This window comes from Solea senegalensis, linkage group LG14 (genome assembly GCF_019176455.1).
Source record: "Solea senegalensis isolate Sse05_10M linkage group LG14, IFAPA_SoseM_1, whole genome shotgun sequence".
Classification (NCBI taxonomy): Eukaryota; Metazoa; Chordata; class Actinopteri; order Pleuronectiformes; family Soleidae; genus Solea; species Solea senegalensis.
The window spans coordinates 16,185,272-16,206,270 of record NC_058034.1 but is presented as its reverse complement, the minus strand read 5'-3'; the positions used below and the strand labels follow the sequence as shown (position 1 = coordinate 16,206,270).

Genomic DNA, 20,999 nt, shown 5'->3' with positions numbered 1-20,999 from the left:
GCAGCGAGGGAAACCGACACACAGGGAGAAGCAGTAGGAGAGATGAAGAGAATAACAAGCCTAAACAACAACAAACATGAGCGACGTCAGTATCTCTCAACCCGGGACAACACTATGCTTTGCTTTGTTACTTTTATTAATTGCTGCTGTTCTGCTGTCTGTATGTTTTGATTGTGATCATAGGCAAAAAGAAATGGGATAAAAACAGCAGTTTTCAATGATCTGCACCAGAGTAAGAGCTCGTCAGACCAGAGGTGGTTAACTGCGATCAGCATGGGAAGGGTCATTAGGCCCATAAGGTGCAGAGACATTACATCTATCCACTGTTCTGCACAGTCACTTACAACACACTTACATAAGACAACCACGACTGAGGAGTCAAGACACACTCATAAGAGTGACTCCAGCCCTTTTACCAAACCAAAATCCCATGCAACCCACTGCACATACACCCTCATCATAAGAGATAATCTAATCCAAATGCCAGCTTCGTAACGGGCCAATCATTAACACAAACACTCAGTGACTTCACACCACTCAAATCTAAACCCTGCAGCTACCGTACGCATCACCAGCTCAACCAAATCCCTTCTGTTGGAACTAAAATCCAATCCCAATGCCCCCACCTCAGCACACTTAACCTCATTGATTCAGGCTTTCACTGAAACACTTCCTGTAAACACACAGGCTGTCTTGTCTCATTGCACATGGGAATACACGTACACAGTTTTTCTTTTTTATTTATTCTTAGTTTGTAGGGAAAACCTGGTCCATGATGGGAGACTTGCAACAAGCTCTCTCCATAAGGGCCAAGCTTTTTTTTTATTCCAGCGGCTGAAAACACACTTGCGTGTTATTTCTGCAAATACTGAAAGCTTACGACAAAAGCAAGGGCAATAGTCAAGGTAAGTTGAAGAGAAAAAAAGATATGGATTAAAATGACTGTTACGTTAATTCAACTCCAGAAATGACATGCAAATACAGAAGACGGATACACAATGTTCAAAGTGACATGAAGAGATAGCGAGAGAGTCGGAGAAGGACTGACTAATGCACACCCACACTTTGTGCTACGGACTATTTGAGCATTTTGTACTAAACACCCACAGCAACATACAATGCACAGTAGTATATGCAATTTGCCACCCTGCCTCCACAATAATTGAGGACAATTACATTTAGTCCGGCCGCGGAAGAGGAGACGAGCATTGAAAGCGCATGATTTTGACACCACAGCATTGTTTACACGGGTTTGGATGTTGTTTGTATCATCGCTAGTAGTGAAACTGAAGGGCACTGAATTCTAGGAAGAAAAATTATAAATTTTAATTTGCAAGGTGCATTCACATGAACGCTGAAGAATGTTGGTCATTAGAACCCACGATAACTGATCTCTTTGCCACATGGAGGCAGAAAAACACACAAAAGTCTTGAGGCAACACCAGCTGTTGTTTTCCGTGATCATTGGTATTTGGATTGGAATGACATGAAGGTCTGTCTTCTATATGAGCAAGCTGTCAGTGAGTTCAACTCATACAACAACATATGTGTATATGTTATGCTCAGGCATGTCTTGAATAAACCTGGTGTAACAGATCGTTTCCATGACAGATGGACAATTGTCGACATGAAATAGTCTAACACAGACGACTAACACAGGTTTTAACTTTGACACCGAGCGTATCGCCGACGACACGTTTGCGCAAACTGCACTTTGCATCACCGTGATTACGTGACAGTTTGTGCTATCGGAAAAAATTCCAACTATTTCTGAAAAGCTGAGATGTTGCAAGTCAAAGCCAACAAGCGGTTATTACGGTAATTTCACTGACGCTGTTGCAGGGAGCGGGCGAATCAGCCTCTTTGTCGACACAGAGGAGAGTCGGAAAAACTGCATGTACATGTTCCCTGTTTTTGGACATTTAAACAAATGTTGTTTAAAATATGTTTTATACTGTTCAAATTAAATTAAATTGTTAAGGGGTGGTGGTGGAGTGGCTCAGTGGTTAAGACCCTACCTTGTGTACCAAAGACATCATGGTCGCAAGTTCGATTCCACCCCTGGCTAATTGTACTTAATTCCATTGTAAGTCGCTTTGGATAAAAGCGTCTGCTAAATGACATGTAATGTAATGTAATACACTATTGTAACCTGCAGTAAATTGTAAATAACTGCCAGATATTAGAAGTTATTCTGGGAAAAATGGGCAAAAGCACTTTACTCACAGGACATTTTATGGTCAAAATAAGCAAAAGTAAGTAAGTAAGGGTAGGTCACACTAAATACCTTGGTTTGACCTTTTTTAACACCCAGCACTTACAGAGCAACCATATCTTTTATACAGATCTATCTTTTATGTTTTCTGTCCACGTGGCAACATCCAGAGTCCACTCTTCTTTCCTCTTTTAGGCTTCGATTTTGTAGGTTCTACCGACTCTGCTGGGAAAAAAGCTAAGCGCTCCATTATGGTCCCCATCAAGTCTCTACTGTGTCTGTCTGTTGTATTGTGTTGAGCAGGCCGTGTGCACTGAAGTCCCCCCCACACTGGAGACAGGTCATTACTGTAGCCAAAAAGGACACCATGAGAGTGGGGAACCGAGTGAACTCAGTAAAAGATTTTTATGAATGATATTCATTTGACTTTGTCACATTGAAGCATTTTTACTGTAAAGAATATTGATTATAACCACATTGAGATGGTGGAGAGCTAAGATTATAATACTGGTGTAAAATACGCTGTGCCCTTGAGCAAATAGTGTATGATACACACAGCATGCAAACACTGGTGAATATACAGTAAGGGATTACTAACTTATTAAAATCACTTTACACGTGCTATACGTTAAGATTCCGCGTGCCAGAACGAGGGTAGAAGATACAAACATCAGAAAGTGAAAGAAGAGGCAGAGCACAGTAAAAGGATTTTGAGGCAGAGGAGAGCAGGGGGAAAGAGCTGTCAAAACACAGAAAGACTGCCACAGAGAGTAAGATAAAGAAAATGTATCATGCTGTATCCTCTGTGCAGAAAAAAAAGACCCCTCTGCGATTTGTCCTGCTGCACAGTCTCTGCTTGCTGTGGAAACTAAACTGCGCTCACGTTGTCACTTACATTCCTCACAAGAGTTTAGTGTCCACAGTTACCGATGATATGAAATAAATCTCTCGCACTTTCCTGCAGCAACAGTGTCTCTGTTTGCGCTTCACTGTATATATTTCTCCCTCAATATCTACGACTGCGATGCCGACTCTAAAATTAATGACCGACTAACCCTTCTCCAGTGATGACACGAGCTGTCAAAACTTCCTTGATAGATGTCTCATTTGTGCAGCCACTTGCGCGTCAAGTGAGATATTTCAGGAGCACGATAACTTACATTGTTGGGTGACACGGTGAGAACACTCCTGCTCTTCCTCATCTTTCCTCAAGTATCTCCTGCGCTGTTCAACTGAAACAGCTTTACATGCACACCTGAAAAAACACAAATGTGGAAAAGGGGTTGTATTAGGTAACGCATGAGACAATACCATATTAAATAATAGGAAATGTGATCCATGACACATACAACAATAATATCTCTGTCATAAACAATGTTACAATGTCCTAGTTTCTATGATAAGCCCTACTATAAGGAGTCATGATATCATTTTGCTGGTTAGTCAAATTGCAGTTATCTAAAATGAAATATCTATACTCAGGAACACTCTAATTGTAATTAAACCATTAATTGCAACAAATGGAAATGCAGTTAGACTTGATGGTGTTGATGGCTCCACTGACCATGGCCTTGTATCAGTCAGTATCATTATTGGCCAGTATCGTTATCATTCAGTATTAGTATCGATCAGTATTAGTATCGGTCAGTATCGGTATCATTATCCGTCAGTATTGCTATCGGTCAGTATGGTTATTGGTCAGTATGGTTATTGGTCAGTATCTATATCAGTCATTATCAGTATCAGTCAGTATCGCATTGATCAGTATCGGTCAGTATCGTATCGGTCAATATCGGTATCGTCAGTATCGTTATCGGTCAGTATTTTTAAAAATGTAAATAAAATTCAGCAAAACCTTTTACCCTTGTAGACACAAATAGACACAGACAACATTTTCACCATTCCACACTTAATTATAACCTAACCCTATGCTTTAATATTCCAAGTTGTGCATCCATGTGCATCAGATAGTCATTAAAAGGCTGTAAGATGTTCCCCATGGGCACAGGACAGTCCTTTTTTTTCTAGGCAATTCTTAGAGAGGGAGGGACGTGTGCGTCAACAGTGGCAGAAAATATTAATACGGAATGAAAAAAATGGGGGAGCACACTTCAGATTTTTTGGGGGAATAAATCACTTGCTTATACTGTATATCTACTCCCATATTAATCTGGAGAAGACATGTTGATTCTGTGACATGATCAAAAATCATTCCATGCCCTTGAAGCAGATGGACATATTTCAGCTTGAACAGACAGAACAACACTGAGAGGACACTCAGAGGAGACGTCACCGTTACATAAAACCATCCTGATCTTCTTTAACACCGTTAAAGAAGATCAAAGCACATGCAGTTTTTTAATAAAAGTGCCCTTATCACGTTGAGCACCTTTGACAGATACAAATGTTCATTAAAATGTTCTTACACCATGTCATTTGTCGAACCTTTAGAGCTAAGCACAAAGGTAACCTTGACTGCCGGCTGCAATTAGAAATAATTTCCACAGGGTAATTTCTACAACGAAAGAGCGAGTGTGCAAACATTTTACAATTATACGCAACTCGTGATGTATACTCAAGCTGCATTATGGTAACAGCATTTCTCTTTCTATGTCAAATTAGGAATGTGTTTCTTTCTCTTTGAAACATATTCCACAAAGACCGAACTTTCCACATCAACAAAAATGCATTGTGTTGCCCTGATCATACTCTGAGATTTAAAGACATTACTTGAGATGAGCTAATTTAGCTGGATGCTTAAATGGCATAAATGGCAAATTCAGAAAATAAAATGTGAATTTCATGGGGGCAATTATCAGTGGTAAGGGTCCTCTGGGGAGACTGCAATCAGTTCCAGTTATCACCATTAGCAGATAATTAGTGGTTACAGAGGAAATTTATGTTTTTCGCACATTCGAAAACTGTGCTCGACAGCACAGATGTAGAAGGCAGTTTGTAAACGTCGATTAGCGCTGTAACCACGGGGAAGAAGGTTGCATGTGTGTGTGTGTGTTTTTGTGGTGTCCTAATTAACATTACTTTTGCTTAATTACCAGTATTAGAGTAGACAGGCGTGAAGAGGGAAGTCAAGCAAAACTTAACCAAAATCATAAACAAGACAAGTGAGCATGTTCTCCGCATGAAAACAAAGTGTCTTTGCGCATGTGTTTAATGGCCTGGAAATAACATCACTGTGACACAAACATCAGTGGTAATCTGACTGAACAACTGTTGCCGAGTAAAATAGTCCAGTGGTTTTGTGAAACCACGGTGCTCTATGCAACAGCACCCCTACGGTTTTGAAGTGTAATCTCCTGGTACAGAGGGATGACAGAGCAAATCATGTCTGGTTTCACTCCTGTTTGCAAAGAACAGAAATTTGAGGAGACACTCGGCACACTTCAATATCCAGTGTGTATTTAAGAAGGATTTATAGCCATACACATGTTTGTGCAAGCCGAAACACCACGTATATTAGCAGCGGGCGTAGTGTGAGTTATATACATGTACTGTATATGCTGTATATTCTACTACACGTGTAAAGCACTTTACTTCCCTTCCCTCATCATTTCATTCGTGCACTTTATAGAACCTGCAATGTATACTTGTAGTACAGTCTTACATATTGTACCACTGCACTCTTCCATCGATATCTTATATTTAGTATCCCTCAATGTGCCGCTCTTCGCCCCGCTAAGTTGCCCCACGGGGATAAATAATGTTTTCTGAATCTGACCAGCTTCAGATTGAGAAGGGAGAAGAGAATCCTTTCATTTGCTACAATCTTGTTACAAGTCATTCTAAAGACACTCAATCTCTAATACCAATTAATCATTCAGTGTGTTTACATGACATTAGAAAATGCAATAATCTGACTAAAATCTGACTTTTAATAGACATCTAAACCAGTGGCAGTTGCTGGTCTTTGAAACAGGGGAAGCTCATTTCAGGTCCAGTTATTTAAACATATATTTTTACATAAATAAATTCTGTAAGCAAACAATGATGTCAATCAAAAACTGGTTCCTCCTTTCAGGCAATGTTGGGTCATGGGACATACGGTGTTAACAGGTGCACAGGAGGGTTGCTTTATTCATTTCTGTCTAACTGCATAAGTGTCTCCTCAATCCAAGCCATCTGTCAGTCAGTTAATCATATGATCCCCATGACAACAGTCAACAGGAATTTCAAGGAGACAATTTCAGGTTGATGACACAGCATAATGTCACACACTGGATGTGATGAGTAGGTGGCTTCAACAGAACATGTCGTGTGTCAGCCTCATAAAGCCTGTCTGTCCTGGTGACTGACTGGTGCAGTGGGACTCCCACTCCTGAGGAATTGAATGTGAGCAGCACGATGTCAAACTCTAAGTGAACGCTTCGTCTGATCCGTATTTCTAGAACCTGATTTTAAGTATGGCTGCAACGAATCAGAACTTTCATAATCTGTTTCTGGATGAATCAATTAGTCGATTGGTCCACATAATGTCAGAAAATGACGATTGGCGTTTCTCAAACCTCGAGATGACGATGTTCAAACCAATATGATTCAGTTTTAATGATTTCTTTGCTAAGTGAAGCAACAAAAAAAAAGACTGGGGACTCAACATTCATCAAGAATTACTGAAGGAGAAAACAAGACAAACAATGAACGAGAAAACTCGCTCATCTGTTGGTTAATGCAGGGAAACTTCACATACGCTGCAACAATGGGCTCAGCCATTTCTCCCGGCTATCGTTCTGCATGCACGTATGTTTTGGTTGTTTTTCTTCTTGCATTTGGACCTACGTTTTTAGGCGGACCAGAGTGCTTCTTTGGTGCACATCAGAGTTCGATTGCACATTCACACCTCCCCAAACGAACGGACTTTCTGAGCAAACGAACTAGGGTTCAATTAAGAAGGAATAAAGAAAACACTCAACCCTATTAATCCGTCATTAATAAAGTTACCAACTAATTTAATAGATTAATGATTCATCGTTGCAGCTCTAATTTTAAGTTTTACCCTGAAAATGTCTGATGTTTGCCTGAACAAAGTCAGTGTGTCCCTGTGAGGTATTTTTAAAAATACATTTTAATGTTCCAGTAAACATTGCATTATGCAAGACAAAAAACAGGGAACACATGGACACAACCAACTGCAATTAAATAGAACATGCAGATCTTTTAATCATGTTTTTGCCCAATCCCATTCAGGGTCTTTTATGATTTATATTAAGGCCATTACTGAGGCCATCCAACATAAACAAAGTTTTGTACATACAACAGCTGCACAGTACAGATGCTCCTGTCAATAACCATAAGTGGTCCTGCTGTGCGTTTTTCTGATTATTGCTTCAAAACAAGTGTCCTTCTGTTCCTCTTAACATTTACTTTACTTTGTGTTTTTGACCATTTTATACTGTTATCTTTGCATCTGTGCAGTAAATCTGTGAGTGTTAGTCAGTAGCACTGCAAATCCATGCATTGAAATCCTAATCATCTTTGAGTACTCTGAACTATTGGTCTTACATAAACGTGAACTGTGATATTAGTAAATACTTGGAACACCCTATTTAATCCTCAGCTAATTCTGAAACCTGTCAAATTCCATGGCAACATGACAAATCCAATCACACAGACGTTTATCCTCATTTATTAACAAAACAAGGGCAGGGGCACAAGGAGCAATCAGACATCACCATTTAAACTAAAAATAAACTTAAAAACAATTTTACCACTTCAAAGGTTCGCACACAATTGCAAAAGTACAACACTTGTGAGTCCCCAACAGGATATTTGGCTTAAGTGAGTGTAGCCACATACACTGGAGTCAGCTGGATCTATTTTTCACACCAGATGCCTCAGGCTTGTTTTCCTCACTAGCTCAAAACTCACAACTCAAAAAATGGGCCGCTGCCGTACAGAACACATTTTGATTTGATCTCATTGATTCATTTTACTCCATTACGTTACCCATGTTCTCAAATGTATGCAAATATTTACCCTGTGCACCGTTATAATCAGGAGATGCACACAGTCAGCTTTCATAAGCAGTTGGTGCACAGAGCAGGGCCAGCGTTAAGCCAAGGTCTGCCTGCCCGCAGAGAACTTGCTTGTCGCTTGAACGCACACAGTAAAACAGGTGAGTGGAAGACAGTAACATTTTAATGGATCATGCTTTTTTTAATGGCACATCTTACTAAGACAGAAGGGTCAATGTGTTTCCTTTAGAGAGAAACAATATTATTAAAAAAAAAAAACAGTATTAAAGTTTGGTAAAGTTACAACTGCCACTGTCCTGATGTCATCAACCAAAGCCTTTGAACGAGAACATCAACGTTACGGTTTAGGTATCGTCCTCGAAAAGCCTGTGCCAACTTTCAATGTCAGCTATCCACACCTCTAGCACCACATCAATGTTCTAATGTCCATGCCTTTAACCACACACTAACAAACACACACACTTAGCACATCATCATAATGTGTGCTAGGACCAAAGGGACAGTATGACAGCTGACTTTTATTCCAAATTTTGGCCCTCTTCAAAGACAAAGAATCCAAGCATAAAAGAGCAACTGCAGTGAGTGATCTATGAGAGACTCTGTTATCTCATCATTCTGCAGCCTACAGCCTCCAAAAGCCTCCCACATGAGGATAGTGTGGAAGAGCACTGAGTGCAAGGTCAGAGCCATGGAAATAGATTCATTGCTGCTCTCACGTTTTCTGCAAAAGTACTTTTCCACCTTGTTTACCGTTTACCAAGCCGTGTAACCCAAGACTAATGCTGCAAAAACCAACAGAACACTCCTAATTAATTGGGCACTATTTATCTCAGCCCTTTTTTGCAGTGCTTAGCAGAAAACCCGTAACAGTTGCAAAAAGATTATATCAAACACCATTAAAACAAATTTTTTTCAGGCAATATACATCTTTTATCTTTTCCTATACCAACGGTGGATTAAATGTGTTTCATGACTTACACCAATGATCAATAGTTCATGTTACAGTCGTAACACACATCTGTCTTCACATTCGTACTCACAGAGATCAGCGAGTGAGACAAAAATGGACGCTCAGGGATTTTTAATGAGCAAAGTCTACTCTTTTCTCCTTATTTCACTCTGAGACACAGACGTATTTCATCCATTGCCTAACAATCCCAGCTGCAGTCTGGAGGAAAAGAAAAATCATCAAGTAAATGTTTTCTCATAAGTCCTTGTCAAGACAATTAAAAAAACTTGATTAGCCCAGCATCTCATATCTAGTCTCTCCCTCAAGCAGTGTTATTCTAATAAAGAGGAACAGTCAGTGTGACGGCTGCACTCCTGTTGAGTATGTACTGGAGAGCATAAACACTTCTTCCCAACTGTGTTTCATTATAAAAAAAAAACACAAGAAGGAATGGAGCTGGAGGCAGAGAATAAGGGCAGAGGGGGATTTGTGTTAGTGAGAATGTTTTTACAGCTATCGTCTAATTTTTCATGAACTTTTTATGTTAAAATACTCTTCACGTCCTGCTCAATAAATAAAGTTGTATGTTATAATAAAGTCTGGGATAAAAAAAAACGCCTGGCTTTATGTGTACACTACTCTGTACACATAAATCCATTCAGTTGGCACAACTACTACTATATTCCATTTCCCCACAGAGTCAATATATAGTGACCAAGGGGATTACATGCCTGGGATAAACACGCTTTTGACCCAATACCACAATGATGTCACGGGTAATGGGTTAATCCCCCAGTTGTCACTAGTCTACAGTCCACAGCTATTCACACCACTGTTCAACCACAGAGCAAAACAGTGTGTCCTCCAACCTGAACAACCACAAAGGGTTTTTCTGGTGAGCACACAAGACTGTAACACCAGCACGCACAATCCTGTCAGGTTTATCCAAATGCAGTAGTATATAGAGAGTGAGAGAGCAGCAGTAGCAAAGAGTAATACTGAAGAAGTGTTTGTTTGGTTTTGTGGTCTGTGAAGAATACCTGTCCTTCATGTTTGGCTTCCTTGAAGCACTTGCTTACTTCTAGCTCTTGCTTTTACCCAAATGTTGATTATTGTAAGTCGCTTTGGATAAAAGTGTCTACTAAATGACATGTAATAATACTGTAATCATGTAATGTTTGGATGATTCATCTACAAAACTGAACTAACTAAGCTTTGTTTCTTCAACTTTTCAATCAACTATACACTTTGCAGTTGTAAATAGCTGTTGCAATTTACCATGGTATTGATTTTCTGATGTATTACATCAAGCAAAAGAAGAATGTTGATAGACACGGTCAACTGAACTCCTCCTGCTACGAAATATACGACAGATTTTCTTCGAACTATAGAAGTAGTCCAGTTTCTTTCTTTGCAGTACAAACCAGTTATTGGAGAAGTAAGCTCACTTAGTCTATTTATGTTTAGAGTTAGTTGTTCAGTCTTATGCGGTCACTTTCGAACACTTTGAACATCAGCTGACACTGACCATGTCAAGTCATGCTACTGGAAGACTTTTTGCAAGTATTTTGCATGCAAGACAAACAATCAGGGAATGGCTGAGAATGAAAGCCGATGCAAACAATACTACACAGAGGTGGCAACAAAGCACCCGTCAACGTGTGCCTGTTTTGTGTGGATGTCTCTTGTATTTCTCAACCAAACAAAGTCGACACAGCACACACTGGTGCCCTCACTAAGTCACCTGCCAAGTCTGTGGTAACAAAAATGCTACAGAGCATTAAGGTATTTTTCTTGGTATCATTACTGACGACTGTAATCTGACGGTTTTCCAACACTTAAGTTACGTCCCATGACGCTCACTGGCGTTCAGGGCAGCGACAAAGAGTCTCCACTGCTCTCAATCCTTGTCAAGCCTCCCGAGAGATGACCACGTGTGGTCGAGGTCTTTCAATCTCGCCCTCCACAGTTCTCAGCCAGGTAACCTGCTCTGTGCTGAGAGGTCCTGTGCCATTAGCCATCACTGGAGCAGGCTCATAACCTCTGGTTTACCTCTGGTTGAGGCCAACCCCGTCCAACACTGTGGTCCACACGAAAATGAACGAGCTGTTTGTGACCCACAGAACTTTCATCTCTCTAGTTCATCACAAATGAACTAGTTAAGTAGTCTAATACTTTTAGATTTATGGCCAAATACTTTCAAAACAGATGGCATTTATATCGGCCTCAGCTGTGCTTCGTGCAAATGAGCATGAGTTGATACACTGAAAATGACGCACACTACCTGCTCAACATCACCATGTTTTTCATGCATTTTAAAGTTGGCATATCAATATTTCAATTCAGTTCAAAGCCTCCATCCATAGCAGTGCATGTTAATACGACTACAAAAAGTACTTTTTATCCTGCAAAAAAAATAAAACCTGCCACAAATTGTAATTATGATCTTAAAGAAACAAATACAGAGCACAGAACGTCTAACATACACTCTGTGGGTATGCAGGATAGGTCACGCTGAGAAGAAAATTGAAAACAGTTTTAGTGATGATAAGTTTGGTCTCTGTTGTTAAAGTGATTCCCTGACAGATGGCTCTCAATACCATCTTCTCCTAGACTTGATCCGTGTTCTGTCAAGAGAGAAGACGATTACCAAGGCTATCTCGCAGTTGTCTCGTGACTCATAACTCTTGCTTCTCTTGAACATGAAGACATGAGCCGACTGCTTTGCTTTATAATTACACACAATTATCAAGCACATCTCTTCGGGCTATTCATCTCCTTCAGTTCAGGGTCTGTGAGGACAAGTGAGAACAGGGCTTCCACTTGCTTACTCACATAGTAAATGAAGAACCAGAATTAGGACAACAGGGAGCACAGAATGAGTTTTCCATTTGGATAATAAAAAAGATAATATTGCTGCCAATTTAGCATTGACAAGTCAACAATCAATGCAAATGCTTTCGTTCTCCGTGTTTTGAAATAAAGCAAATCATTAAATGTGCTTCGACTGTCACTAGTGTAATTACAGTTGTCCGTCTCCCTCTTTCCCCCAATTTCCTTCTCAAATCTTGACTCAAACTAATGTATGCGCACACACGCCTGTCATTCCTGTGCCTGTTAACTGACATATCAACCATTAAATATCACTTCCATTTAGCCTACAGAGCTGTGGGAATTATCCTGCCACGCCTATATCGACCAGATATATGAAAGCCCACTTCAAGTGATTCACTGACTGTTGTTGGATGGATGCAGCAATTTCTAAAGGGTTGCAACAAAAACAGAAGAATAGAGAACTGTTGGATACACAAAGATAACAGCAGCTTGCCAAGTGGAATGACAGGCAACGTGTGTGGGAGAAAGACAGAGAATTGCCTTCCTCAATTGTATGCACACTATTTGAACAAGAAAACAAACTAATTTGAACCACACAAACGCTACCTTGCCTTCATTGCCCTTGAACAACATTCTACTGTGTGATCATTTTGAATATTGTCAAGACATCAAGCTGAGGTAGTCAATGAAACATGCTTTGGAGACTCCTCCCTCCTTTTCTTACGTCCATCAGAAAACTACAGTGGACTTCACTAGGGAAAAAAATACACTTGACATTTGTGTGAATATCCACTTCAAAATCCATGCACTGGCTAGTTTGTCCGTTCAGTCAATTATAGAAACATTGTAGCACAAGACGACAGCCTCCGCAAAGCAAGGCCCCTGAAAAAAGTAGATTCATTCATTCATCCATCCATCGTCCACTGTTTGGACCATTTACTTTTGCCTCCCTTGATTTTTAAATATGTGGTTGTCTACAGGAACTTTCCCTCGTCCTATAATGCCCTCAGCAAAAATCACTCCCTGGCCCGTTACTAGTAAATCATTTTAATTTACAAGCTAGCGACATATTAATGGAAGTTATTAGGGGCCCTTGGCTGTATTGTACCCTGCCAATGCTGCAGTGGTGCTCTGTCATATTTCCTCCAGCCCCTCTACATGTGGCCCAGTTCCTCCTGCAGTTCCAACCCGTGGTGCTACTGTTCTGGTTATTCCTGGCCATCTGACCCCTGGTGAGATTGTGCTCCCGTCTGGGCCTGGCTGATTCTGGTACTTACTTATTCAGATGAACAGCTTGTTACCAGGCTTCTGCAGAGCTTGTTGACCATCTGAATCAAGTGTGTTGGAGCAGGGCAACATCTAAAACATGCAGGGCAGTGTTCCCTAAGGACCAGGGTTGGGAAACACTGATTTACACCACCAATATTGTCAGTACCAGAGTCACTCTGCAACAGGCTTGCAGCTCCTTCACACGTGGCACCAATATACAGCTTATATATATATATAGCTTATATAATAGCATATATATAGCTTATATAATGGCTGGATGTTTATGGGCTGACATACTGGACTGAAATATAAGAAATTAACCAAAACACTGGTAACCTCACGAGTCAAGCAGTCTTATTTCATTCATAAGACAACATGCAAAGTTTAATCGAGCTAAGGCCATAGTCAGACTAAGACAGGCAATCAGACAACCTACCAGATCGATAATTCATGCAGGAGAAAATATGGTTTGCTGTGTTGTCCAAAGAAAGACGCCACCGCAGTTTATGCATCGTCTCCTTCTACTTCCAGGTCAAAGACCTGGGAGGAAATTTTGGTGCATGCACAGAACACTAAGTCCAACTCCAGTCCGACTAAGCTTATACATGCAGCAGTTATCAGACTATGACTGCAAGTATGTTAGTCTGACTAAGCCTAGCTCGATTTTAGACATTAAGAAAAAAAATTATTTTCTTAGTCCGACTAAAATTGGACTTTGAACATGCACGTAAAAGCCTTGACTGAATAATGTTGTCAGAACCAGGTGAAAACCAGCATATCATTTTTGATCTGAATTTGACAGTCATTTCTGCTGAGTTCAGCACTAATTTGCAATTACAGTACCTGCACGTTTTATCTAGTTGCAGTAGAGGGTTACAATCTGTGGTCAGTGTGCCCGTGTGCCAATTAAGAGGACAAAAAAAGAACACCCTGCTCTGGCTCAAGCTTGAGAGAAAAGCATGAGAGGGGAGATGTAACACCACTGTGACATTTTTTAGTAGCACAAACATATGTTCTTATGGATAACAACAACACTTAAAGAATAAACAGGTTACGTGTTAAATATGGGACCTTTACATCTCTGACAGCACCATAAATCATGTGCTGTCAGAGCCACAGCTGGAAGGACAGTATTGTGAGTTTTTATAATCTAACTGGATTTCATCTCAACAGTAGTACATGCTATCTGACAGCTGATGATAAACAGTGGAATAACAGTATGGGAGTTAATGTTCCTGTTAAATGCCACAGATGTGTTACGGTGTTATTTCATTTTCTGTAGAACAGGAATCCTGTCACACATGCAGTAAATAATCAACATGCACACACAAACACACCCATGTAAACATACTGTCTCTAAGGAGTAACCATACTTGAGGCTATTTATCACACATATGAACATTTTGCAGAACATGCATAAGGAAACACTCTCTCCAGAGTCTTCATACAAATCATATCATTGCTTCAACAAAACAAATAAATAAAAACAAGACAGCGAGAAAAAAAAAAAATACAAGCCATCCCAGCTTTGGGACCATGCAAATTGGTTTTGATACAAATTCTTTTTAAAATCCTCCAAAAAAGAAGGTTAATTAGCTGTTGGCATGCCTCAAAATTTGTATCCAATTTCAAGCAGCTCTTTGAATGAGGGACATTTAGCAAATACCCAGGTGATCTGCCAAGAGATTATAATACAAATACCCAAGGTAAATATAATTCTGCTGTCACTGAAGCAAAGACTAAAATAAGCTGGTCATGACAAACACATAAATACATTCATTAATTGACTGGAAAATCATACGCAGAGCAATTAGCAAGTGTATGCCGTCGTCATCGAGAGCCTTATAAACGGGCCTGACCTTTATTTATACTCCTCACATGCAGATTGCTGCTATTGAGCGGCACCTTCAAATAATCCATCGTGCAGTTAAAATGACAATGACAAGATTGGCATGGTGACAGAAAGGGGCTTGAGGGTGAAGTGTAGTGCATGTTATTTAACACCATATACCTCAGAGGTGAATATAAAATGAAAGGGGCTGTGAAAGCCTTCTGCACACCAAGATGGGAAAAGATGTACTGAAAAAGAAAGACGCCTTGCTCCTGTACCTTAACCTTGACCAATGACCAGCTTCTCTGACCTTGAAATGCCAGAACCAATGTCATTCTTCTGTGTTTGCTTAATGACATTATCTGCACGATATTGGTATCGGCAAGACAAGACGGCTGCCTTCATAAAGCAAGACCCTTGCCAAACCATTTATTTTGAAGAAATGACAGTATTCACATATAAAAACATGTCTATGGGTTATCATATGGTACTGTACAAGTATAGTAACTCCCTAACTTACACAATAGACCTTAAACAAACAGCTGAAGGTTCTGAAGTCATCTTCAGTAGTTAGCTGTAGGCAACTGGATTTAACTAAAGCACGTCCAGTTGCCTACAGGTAACTACTGAATATGTATACCTTTGAGGTGGTGTTGAGAAGATACAGTCAGCAAAGCTACACTGAATACAATGTCACACAGTGCTTCCAAGAGTGTGTTGTTAAAAAAAAAAAAAACATACTGAGCCCAGCTTTGTATTCCTTCAAATTGTCATGCAATACAACCTCAAAACATTTGATGACCTCACACTGCCAACCTACAATATGAGACGCATTTACTTTAGACATTTTTCTCTCAAGGATGACTGGTAAATCTTTTCTTTCCTAACATAAAGAAACATCATTGCTGCACCCAGATGCAGTGAAGTGAACTGAACACACAACTCCATCAGTGGTTAGTCACTGTATGAATGATTTTTCAACCTAAAAAAAAAATACATGTGTTCAGAAACACCACAAAGCTGAATTTTACCAGTGATTACAGTGGAGGCCATGAGAGACACCCTGCTGACCCTGAGAACAAGGAATCAACCATAAACCACAATGGCCACATGATTCTTCATTTGGAGCATGTCATTTCCCATCTTTCTGTATCTATATGTCCTTTACTCCTGCCATCTTTTTCCTGTCAGCTTTCCAATAACAGACGTTGCACTGTAGAGTTGTAGCATCCCCCTCACTTGCACCGAAAAAGGAGGAAGGTCATGTGTTCACAGAAGCAACACCTACTGGGGATAATAGTTCACAAGATGCTTTGAGCCACAGAGGCACTCCGCAGTGCCTCCAATGTGTACTGGTGGGACCAAAAGCAGCTATCAGTGGGTATAGTGGGTATTTTCATTCAGTGGCAGTTGCTGGTCTTTGAAACAGGGGAAGCTCACTTCAGGCCCAGTTATTTATACATAAATTCTTACATAAATTTGGCAAACGAACAACCAGAACAAGGAAGCGCTATAATTAAGTAAAACTGAAATGGTACAATAGTGTTTTTATTCGCAGTCTATATGTAACATAAAACGACAATGGGCTATATCGCCGAGCAAATAACACACAACGACCAGCTATTTGTCCACACAGGACTGACCTATCTGTGACATCCCATAGAGAACAGTTGAAGCTGAGCTTCAAGTGGTTTTAATGCAGAGGCTGCTACAGGAATATGAAACTCAATAAACAGCTGATTGTGAGCCCGTTCTAACCACGTCCTAGTGCACGTTTAGTATTGAAATGTGTGAGCTTCCCTTGCTGTCGTGGAGCAATCGCCACTGTTTTCATCTCATAACAAAAACCCAACACAAGAAGTGTAGCCCGACTTAATCTACTATAGCTTGACTAATAGTGAAAAAGCGGAATCCATGAACTTGGAAATATGTTGGCTGTGGTGGTTAAAAAAATGGTTTACGGAGCCATAGACCTCAAAAGCTAATTCTGTGGTTGACATACACAATGGGCTCAATCTTCCAATAGCTATTTCTCCTGTGTTGCACCACTGTGAGTTCTCTCACCCTCAACACGATAAAATACAGAAAGGGCGAGACAATTTCTTTAAAACGATCAATAGATATGAATGGAAGCTGAAAGCAGACCAGGTTATCATCATTGCCTGAAAGAGATTTGAGTTTAAGATTACTTCCATGTACACACAGACACTCCATGATTGCCTCAGTGTAACCAATTTCAGCCACATGATCATACATATACATATACATATACATATATTGGTGAATAGCACAAATCGGTCTTGACAGTTAGACATAATTGCTCATATACTGCAAGACTAAATGTACTTGTACCTCTACACTAAGAGCTCTGCACACGGATCAATTGGGTTCCGCATTTAAACATGGGGCATCAGCCAACAGATCAATAGACTTTAGTTTTGAGTGGTACAGAGGAACAGAGCTGTTAGACAGAGGATTCAGGAACATGAAGGACGACGAGCAGGGAAGCATGGTCTTTAGGATGAAGAATCAGAGGGGTAGTGTTTGCGGAGAGTAGAGTTGATTAGGAAACATAGACACTAAGAAGAGAAAAAGTCACTAGAGAGTGGAAACTATCAGCAGATGTTTCTTTGTGTTAATATACTGTTCTGCTCACAAAGCAGGACACCCAGGAGTCGCCACATCACCTTTCTGACCTGCAAGGAGTTCCCACCCCTGCTCATGGTCTCATTACACTCAATCCAACACTGTCAGTACGTTTACATGCACAGTTTAATCTAGCTAAGGCTATAGGCTATAGTCCGATTGCCTGTACAACTTGCCGAGTCCGAGTATAGATGTAGAAGATAGTGTAGGTCTGACTCCACCTCCGTAGGTGGCGCTGTATCTCTCCATAAGCTAGTGCATATTGACAGCGAATGGCAAGATGGACGGTGAGATGGATAAAGCATAAATCGCGCCTCTTAGTCAGTCCAAAAGTGGCTCTTCTCCGCATCTTTCGCTCTTGCTAACAGCATTGTGTTGTTTGTTCTTTTCCAGCAACATTACTGCAGTTTTTTGTCGTCTACTTCCAGGTCAAAGAGTGGGGAAGAGCAGGGAGCATTTTGGTGAATGCTGAGAAAGTCAGACTCCAGTCAGACTAAGCGTATAAATGCAGGAGTAATCAGACTATGAATTGCATTATCCAGGTATGTTAGTCAGACTAAGACTAGCTCGAGTTTAGTCGGCCTAACGTGTTTACATGACATTAAGAAAATGTATGTTAATGTTTATGTTAAATCATTGTCTCAGTCTGACTAAAATGGGACTTTCAACATGCACGGAAACGCACTGACTGACTTAAAGAATACTACCAGAGAAAATACTGTCATTCACTGAACAAAAAGACCATATGATATTAAATGTCAATTATTTAAAGTCAGAAGGGACAGAAAACAGCGCCACAGGTAAAGCCGGAAATCATGTTGTCAAGCAGACAGTCAATCTCAGTGACAGACGTACTGTGTGTGACAGCTCCATATATATGGTAAAGCAGACAGTAAATCCTGAAGAATTACATTGAATATGATCACAAGGTTAAAGAGTGACAGCTGGAAACTGAAGACATAAGGCAGGTGAACACTGAATGACTTATCAGGCAGCAGTGTGTCTGCTCCTGGAGCAAATAACCACTTCCCTGCATGGGTATGATCAAATCAGCCTGTATGTCTACTATTAAATAATGGCACACAGCCTGATGGGCAGATGTAATGTTCTTTTAGAGACAACTGTAATGGTCTTTTAGAGACCAGAAACTAGAAACTATGGGGCTGAAAGGGGGAAAACACCTAATTGCAAATTTTCTGACAGACATTGCAACTGAAATTTTAAGTCACTGTGTAACAGATTTCAACATACTGAAAACTGAAGTTATGGATTTGAAACGTTTATGTTATGGATTACAATATATTTATCCAAAAAAATACAATACAATTAATTAATTAATTAATTAATTGCCAAGCCATGACTTGACAAACTAATTGCAAATAAACAACTAAAACCATATTCTACTTGAGAACTTGTTCAGCCCTTTAACAAACTATACCAATATCTAATTTAAAACATGTATTGACATAAAAAATATATTTAAAATTGGCCAACATACCTATTTGACCCTATAACGCATAGTGAACTGAATAAAAACGTGAATGAACTCACTAATGAGGCGTGACAGCGGGGGAAACACCTGGGGCTGACAGGAGCCAAACAACAAAGCCAACATTTCAAATAATCACAACCAGCCCACTTGACTGAAAACAAAGCTCACGCTCGCGTGTCAGTTAAAAACAACAGTTAATTTCTATGGTTGACCTACCGTGTGTCTTCTCCACTGTTCATCCGTCCACACGTGGGGACAAAGGGAATCCCGACGCTTTCCGTGTAGACTACGATCGCACCGTGAGAGCAGCTGTCACCACTAACATGACTAAAAATCCCCCCCCACAAAAGCCTTTATTCTCGAACAACAGCGAGTGTTTTCTCCATCCTCTGCCGGGACACGCTTACTCCACACACTCGCCCATCGTTGTTTTGTCTTTATATTGACGCTACATTATCTGGTTTTTGTTATCCACTATTTTTGCTCCGGTTAAAACAAAATTGAGACAAACTGCGGCAATAGATGAAAGTGACTCCTTCTGTTTGTCCCAGTTGTTCCGCTTTGGCTTCTCCACACACCGAGCTGCTTTATGTTGGAGTGGCGAGGAGGGTGAGGGGAGTCTTGAACGCTTCAAATGCATCTGAAAAACTCGGTGTTCCCCTCCATCCAACCCTCCCTCCCTCCCTCAGCGCGCGAGGAGAGTGTGGACCAATTGAGATGCAGAGAGCAGAGCCGGCCCAAGGCTGCTTAAGGCCACCCTGGTAAGGAGAGGGGCCCCAGTAGTGTGTGGATTTAAAAAAATGTTTTTAGTATATTAACTGAGATTAAAGTCAGAATTCTGAGTTTAAAGTCAGAATTCTGAGTTTAAAGTCAGAATTCTGAGATTAAATCAGATATTCTGAGATTAAAGTTGGAATTCTGAGATTAAAGTCATTCCAGATAGATTGAAATTGGTATTCTGAGATTACAGTTGGAATTCTGAGTTTAAAGTAAGAATTCTTCTGAGATTAAAGTCAGACATCGCGTTTGACGTAGACATAATAGGATATAATATGATGCATTTTTAATTGGGGGAATATTAAAACACTTGTACTTGTCGCCTCGATCTCTAAATAAGAGGTGTTCACTTTGAAAGACAATTAAAAATGTGAATACAATCACAAAAACAGCCATGCTCATTTGAGATTGGCAGCATCTGTCATGCTGCTATGGATGAAGTCACAGTCTGGATAGATACTTGTTTCCAGGAGATAACCACCTTTTCTGCCGGGACCTCGAACATCAGCGCCACTCGACGCAACAGAAGAATAAAATGAAATGAATCTGTTACGGTCTATTTATATGCGACTCCGGAGCTGAGCCGCATTTCATTTGCAACCTAACAGGGAAGACAAGTGCGCTGCTGAAGTGAGAGGGGGAACAAAACCAAAGTCATCTGAGTGGGCTGAGATGACTGCAGCTCACATGCAGACATCTTCATATTGGGTTGGAATAACGTGAAGAGTAGATCTCCCTGAACATCACTGCAATAACACATGTATTTTTTCATGATATTTCCACACTGACCTCACACCACTCCTGCCAGACAAATGAAAATACGACGTCTCCATATTGATAAGACATGATGTCACTATGTCGATGTGATCGTGGGTGTTGAATCCATGACACGATGCATGTTGTTCTACTAATTGGAGGCAGAATCTCGCTGCTCCTTGAACACACACAACACACACACATAAATCCCAAGGTGTGCATTTATTATCTGTTTGATTAAT

General features: G+C 40.3%; 1 protein-coding gene across 2 annotated transcripts in view; it reads right to left on the bottom strand.

Moving 5' to 3' along the window:
- pde4ba (phosphodiesterase 4B, cAMP-specific a) overlaps positions 1-19,845 on the bottom strand; it is a 137,300-nt gene extending 117,455 nt beyond the window's left edge. For both annotated transcript variants that reach the window (XM_044043536.1, XM_044043539.1), the window contains exons 1-2: positions 19,441-19,845; positions 3,376-3,470 (exon numbers count right to left, since the gene is read on the bottom strand). In XM_044043536.1, coding sequence (XP_043899471.1) covers positions 3,376-3,417 — 42 coding nt within the window. In that variant the 5' untranslated portion in view covers positions 3,418-3,470; positions 19,441-19,845. The remainder of the gene's footprint in view (positions 1-3,375; positions 3,471-19,440) is intronic.
- Positions 19,846-20,999: the final 1,154 nt, after the last annotated feature.